At 37.1% G+C, this 6,000-nt stretch overlaps 1 protein-coding gene across 9 annotated transcripts in view; it reads right to left on the bottom strand.

Annotated features, from left to right (window-relative positions):
- Window positions 1–1,038: 1,038 nt before the first annotated feature.
- Window positions 1,039–6,000, bottom strand: part of ZNF644 (zinc finger protein 644) — a 59,842-nt gene continuing 54,880 nt past the window's right edge. For all 9 annotated transcript variants that reach the window (XM_033000498.2, XM_042804869.1, XM_033000496.2 and 6 more), the window contains one exon: window positions 1,039–5,597. In XM_033000498.2, coding sequence (XP_032856389.1) covers window positions 5,405–5,597 — 193 coding nt within the window. In that variant the 3' untranslated portion in view covers window positions 1,039–5,404. The remainder of the gene's footprint in view (window positions 5,598–6,000) is intronic.

Here is a 6,000-nt window from a genome sequence, read left to right as displayed (position 1 = left end):
TCAGGGTTTTTATAACAACTTTGCCTCCACCTAGAGAAGAGCATCCCTATAGGGATGCATTTATGCCAATTTGTATTTCTAGCCAAAATAACATATTATCAGTCTTCGGCCACATGTGCAAGCCATCTTTGTAACCAGCCACAGCTCACACAGACCCCCGCTCCCATTCTGGCACCCCAGAGCTACCAGCCAAGGCAGCCAGAACCCACACACCAGCTACTCGGACCACAAGGCTTTCCCACTTGATGCACTAGGGTATTACTGAGTTTTATAAAAAGGCTGTTAGCTGACATGTTCAAATCTTAACAGGGGAATAGGGCAATAATGTTAGAGGGATTTCCTGTTTTGCTTTTTAAAATACAAGTTTATCAGCCTATACTGCAACTAGAAATGAGAATGGGCAGTGCCAGAGTATCAACCCTAGCGAGACAGTGCGGAGGAAACCCCCACTCCAGACCTTGTTTAAACAAGCAAACAAATAAAACCCCCAATACTCTTTTATGCTAAATTTGATCAACCTCTGCATTTTTGTTATTATACCGTGTGTGCGTTGACTAGTTGTGGTAGGACAATGAATCCCTTCATGCTACAGCAGGAGACTGTGGAGAATTGCAGAGTGCCTGCGAGACTGTTTTTTCCAGAGTACTCTGGGTCTCAGTACGAGTGGAAGCCACAGCACTGCTAGTGCTGTAGGGAAAAACTGCTTCCAACTGGGAATGAAGGCATCAGCAAACCTAGACTGTGCAGAGCAAGAAGTGGGAAGATACGCACAGATGAAAGCTGTTGTGATTCAGCTTCAGATTTGGGGCCCTGGCTCTGGTGATGTTCTCTCCACCACCAATCCTCACTCTTGGTCTCCAATACTGGAATGTAAATACACTCTCCATGCCTCACCTCTCAGTTTTCAGAAGGCTACAGCCAGGAAAACTGCCCTCTTTGCCTCACCATGCAACTGTTCAGGTTCGGATGGAAGTCCCCAGTTTAAGTGACACATGCCGTGCAGCTCATCTCTGAACAACATGAACACCAAGAAGCCTGCAGTGTTAAAAAGGAACATTTTATTGCAAGAGATTACAGACCCGGCACTATGGCCAAATGTTTCCATTACATCAAAATTGCTACCCATGTGTCAGGCAACAGCACCTACAAAGCACGGTGGATTGAAATATCTGAAATCATAATGCAGTCAGCTTTTTTTGAGTAAGTACCACCCTAAGATTTTTTTTAAAAACAAAGTCAAAACTATATAAACCCTTTTTTTTTTTTTTTTTTTAAATGCGAAACTGGTGTTTAAGTATCCAGGCCATTAACTACTGTAATAAAAAAATGGAAGTCTTGTTAACCATAGTGCTCAACTCAACAGGCTTCGTTCACAGCCCTTACACTATTTAGTTAAAAGCAAGTACTTGTTACTCAGTTAATTTTTTCACATTTGTCCAGCCAGCATTTCTCTTCTGTAGGTTATCATGATCAGGTAGGATTTTAATGAATAACCCCTTTTTAAAGCACTAGTGACACGCAGAAAATCTAGAACCACAACTTGCCCAGAAAAAGCACTGGAGTCAAAATAGCTTTGCAGGAACAGATCTCCCCATCTCAGTTCCATGAGGCTGACCTTTGGAAACTTTGGATGGATGTACATCTCTGAGCCCCAGTTCATGACTTGTATCCCTCCTGTGATCCACTTACCTCAAAGACCTTGGTGATTTCCCTGAGTGTGGCTGAAAAGGTAGGACTTTGAACAGGCACATAGCTCAAACACAAGAAGTCTGGCCCAGGACATAAACCCCAACTGTTAGAATCCCCATCTTTAGCATGTCAGGTGCCTGCTCTCTCTCCCCAATGGCTAATGCTAGCTATTGTCTGGTTGGTGCTTTTTCTCCCATCAGGAAGAGTCTCAGCAGCTCATTTCCTGACACCCCTGGCTGGGTAAGGTGAGCCCTGAGAAGTAAAAGCTGCACTGCCTCGGCTTGTGGGAGCAGTCTACCTAATACAATTCACACAATCCATATGAAGCAGTGTATGGCAAACACGAGTAAATGCCCAGGGATCTTTGTGAGCCAACATTTGTTATCCACTTGCCTCCACCTCCCATTTTCCATGCATACAACTACACATGCACACTACCACTTGGCAGCAGCTACCACAGGCACTTTAAAATCGCCTTTCCAAGGTCCTGCAAAAATGTCTTTTCAAGGAATGCAAACAGAGTTTTAATTTTAAAAGATGATTTGGAAATATCATTGGGACTAGGAGATACAGGCAATCATCTTACAAAATGTAGGGGGTGGTCTTCTACAATTTCCCAGGCTTATCTAAGCATTCTGAAAATTCCTTCTTAATTTTCCAGAGGCTGTTACCTAAGAGACCTTTACCAGAAACTAGGGTAACTCCAGAAACACCCAAGATTGTGATAAGGAACCAAAATCAACCAAACAAAAATCATGTCACTGCAGCCTTTACCCCGAAGCAATCTAGCCAACATGAACAGACTAACACTCATGCTTATATGTGCAATTCTGGAAGTCCAGCACAGACTGCCATAGAGCCTCTTCAAGCCACACATCTCAAAACATGATTCATATAATAAAGTGACTGATTTAATTAACTCTGCTCTACCAGATTATTTAGAATCTCTATAACTCTGGAAAGGGGGATTTATATTTCCTTGTAGGTAGTGATAGATCTGTATTTCCAAACAGAAACCAAGCAAACTGGAGGACTAGAGGCTAAAGAAAGCTTAAGGGTACTAGTTTTTTTCTTTTTTTTAAGATTATTCAGTCCATATAAACCATATATGCAATTAATTTAATAATCAGAAGACTTCTAGAACTTCTGTATATGTTTCAAACTACACGGCCAAGGATCTGACAAGCAGGGCACACAGCTCCCATGTACCCACAAAAAAGCCCACCACCAAACTGCTGTTCCTCATCAAGAGAAACTAATTTTGGAAACTAATTGGGCCCAAAGCTTTCCGCTCTTCAGACACAACCTTGCATTTTAGTGTTACACAAAGCAGCTTACTACCGGGGTTCAATGAATTAAACAGAATTAACTAGCTTATTATTATGAACCTAATCGAGTTTTTTGCTACTGCAAATTTCCGCACAGTATGGCTTCACCTCACAAGCATTCTTAACAATACTAGATAAATATCATTTGTACTTACTTGAGTTTTTCATCTATTAAACAGCCACAAAATAGGGTGCTCTCACAAGCACCTTTTTTGGTGAGAAGGGTAAACAAGCACTCTATTAAAGCATTATAAACATTCAAGGTGATCTGATCACTTCCCTCTATTCTGTTTCAACAGGTTGCTGTAAATCTTCCATTTTCACAGCGTATCAAAAAAATCCCACAATCATCCACAAATTTAGAAATTTGTTATTCTGCACACATAATTTGTCTGCAATACACTTCAACATCCGAGTTACCTTTCCTAAAATCTCTAAAGTATTTTTTTTCCAGCCTTTAAATGTACTGATGTAGATTTTTCAGCTTAAAAAAAAAAGGAATAATTTTTGACAGTAAAGCTAAAGTTATCTGTAGCAACTTGTACAGCAAAACACACAATAGCTCTAATTTAATGATAGCCTTGACAGAGCTAGGATGGCCTTGTCTCAGGCCTCTGTCCTGCACAGCTGTGCATTTTTAGCCTATCTATTTTATCAGAATGTTAACAAGCCTCGTGCGTTAACTCTTAGCTGTGCACATACAGGAAGACAGACATTTATTCATATTTTCCACCAATCAAATGTAATGCGTCTGTGAACAAGTCAGTTTATTGCAAGTAAATGTACTTTCACTTAAGATCATGAGAAGATTCTAATCTCAAGCAAGACAAATCAATTTCACAAACTTAATTCACACAATGCAAATAAACGCTTCACATTATAGACATTTAGATTTTCTTTAAACCTTTTTATTTAGAGATTTTTCTGGTAAGGAGATATACCATAGGAAAGCAATTTCACTGGCAGTGAGGTATGTATATACTCTACCAAAATACTCCTCTTGTTTTAACTGCTTTTAACTTTATTTACATATAAAGAAAATATCAATGCATATCCTTGGCTTAACTACAGTATCTGTTACCCTATATGAGTAAAATGAAATGTTACTTGCATACAAAATTGATTTGTAGAGGAATCTGATTTGATTTAAACAAAAATCATGTTCTGAAGACAGGTTAAATGAACAAACACAATTCATCATGACCAAGACACCTGCACCATATTTCCATCCTCACAGCACATTTATTTCAGTAATTCTGTAAGTAGGTCCTTAGCATGAGCATAGTGTTACAGTTTTCATACATATAATCACATCCAAAACAAGCTCTAAAATTTAAGTTGTAAACATTCTCTTCATATGTAGAAACATTTCAATCTGTGTTTGAATTTTCTAAATTGATCAATCTTTTAAACAGAATTATAAATGAAAAATCTACTCTAACCGTGTAGTGAGCAATGCTTATTAGTACATTTCTACAGTGTTAAATAAAATAGTAGAGAGGCAAACTTCTGTAAGCAAGTCAGACAAAGTAAATCATCATAAAGAAACAAACTTGTTAACAAAAAGATGCTTTGTAATAAAGAAAGTTGGATTGAATCTACTATGATACAAAAACATAAGGGTAAATACCATCTTTGTTGACAAGTAGGAGGTAGCATGGATGCACCACTTTATTGTCAGTGAGAAATGCAACTGAAGTAAAGAATATTTCCTTACCATAAATTTCCAGTATTATGTACATATTTCTCTTAGAAATTTGTTTAAACAAGTTTCCCTCCACTTTTTAGTACAAAAAGCCTCATGTGATTTAAAAAAAACACTTACACACCTAGATAGAATAGTACTAATTGCCCTATTTGAATGAAACAGTCTCTTGAACTATGAAGTACATGATATTTAATGCCCTAAGTTGAGTAAATTGTATTAGCAGTTCTTGGTATTATACAAAACACTACATACATACAAACAAAATATAATAATATCTTATTTTACTATGTAACTCTTTTTGGAATAAACAGAGGCTTGATTTGGGTAACACTGAAGAGAACACGGTTTCTTTGTTTTATTAAAATCTGTCTTTTAAGTACCCATGTGCAACAATTTAAAAATGGCTGCCATACATGTAATGGTCTTGTATTGATAGTGAACACAGTAACTGACAAAAACATAATAAACCTTAAAAACACATCTTCCACCCTATATAAAATATAAAGACTACTTACTGTAACTGTTAAGTATTCAATTTATTTTGATGTTACTGTAATCCACTTCCTCTATTTTTCTGTCTTTAGCATTTATAAACATAATTTAGTGTAGCGATTTATTTTAAAAAATGACAAAGTATTTCAAATTTACATCCAATTAAAATTCAAAATGCTTCCTTGTTCTATGATGCTGCTTCTGCCATCAGTAAAGAAAATGAAGTTTCAGTAATCGAAGCAGGCTTTTTAAGTAGTGATGTGACTTCAACCATGCCAGCTCCAGTCCGTGGAAGATTTGCGTTGACAATGTGTCGCTGCAAGTGCTTTATCCAGTCTTCTTGAACAGACAAAGGTCCTCGAAAGACCAGACCACAAAACCTATGCGAATATTAAAATAATTCCATCAAGATATATCTAGCTCTACTGAAAAAATATAAAATAAAGACATTAAGTGGAAAGTCTTAATTTTCTGGAAGTTTGTTTCTGCATAGTTTAGCTGAAAAACTTAGTAATAGAGTTCATTTATATTAACTATGAGCACAAAACATCTGCAGTTTATACAATTCACATTCTTACATTTTTAACACTAGCAATAACAATCTGTTGTCCTTATGTAAGGTTTCTTTTGAAGGACAGAATATTACTCAGACATGACCAGTAAGATTTTAGCTAGAGAAACAGTTGGCAACCTAATACCTGAGTATGACTGATTCAAGTCCTCTTGCTCAAATTAATGAAAATAAGCAACTGCTTCCCCCCTTATTATTCAATTTAATCACAA

The sequence above is a fragment of the Tyto alba genome, unplaced genomic scaffold, assembly GCF_018691265.1.
Source record: "Tyto alba isolate M040663 unplaced genomic scaffold, T.alba_DEE_v4.0 Super-Scaffold_1000006, whole genome shotgun sequence".
Lineage (NCBI taxonomy): Eukaryota > Metazoa > Chordata > Aves > Strigiformes > Tytonidae > Tyto > Tyto alba.
The sequence above is the reverse complement of the archived record's forward strand: the minus strand, read 5'-3'. Positions and strand labels throughout refer to the sequence as shown.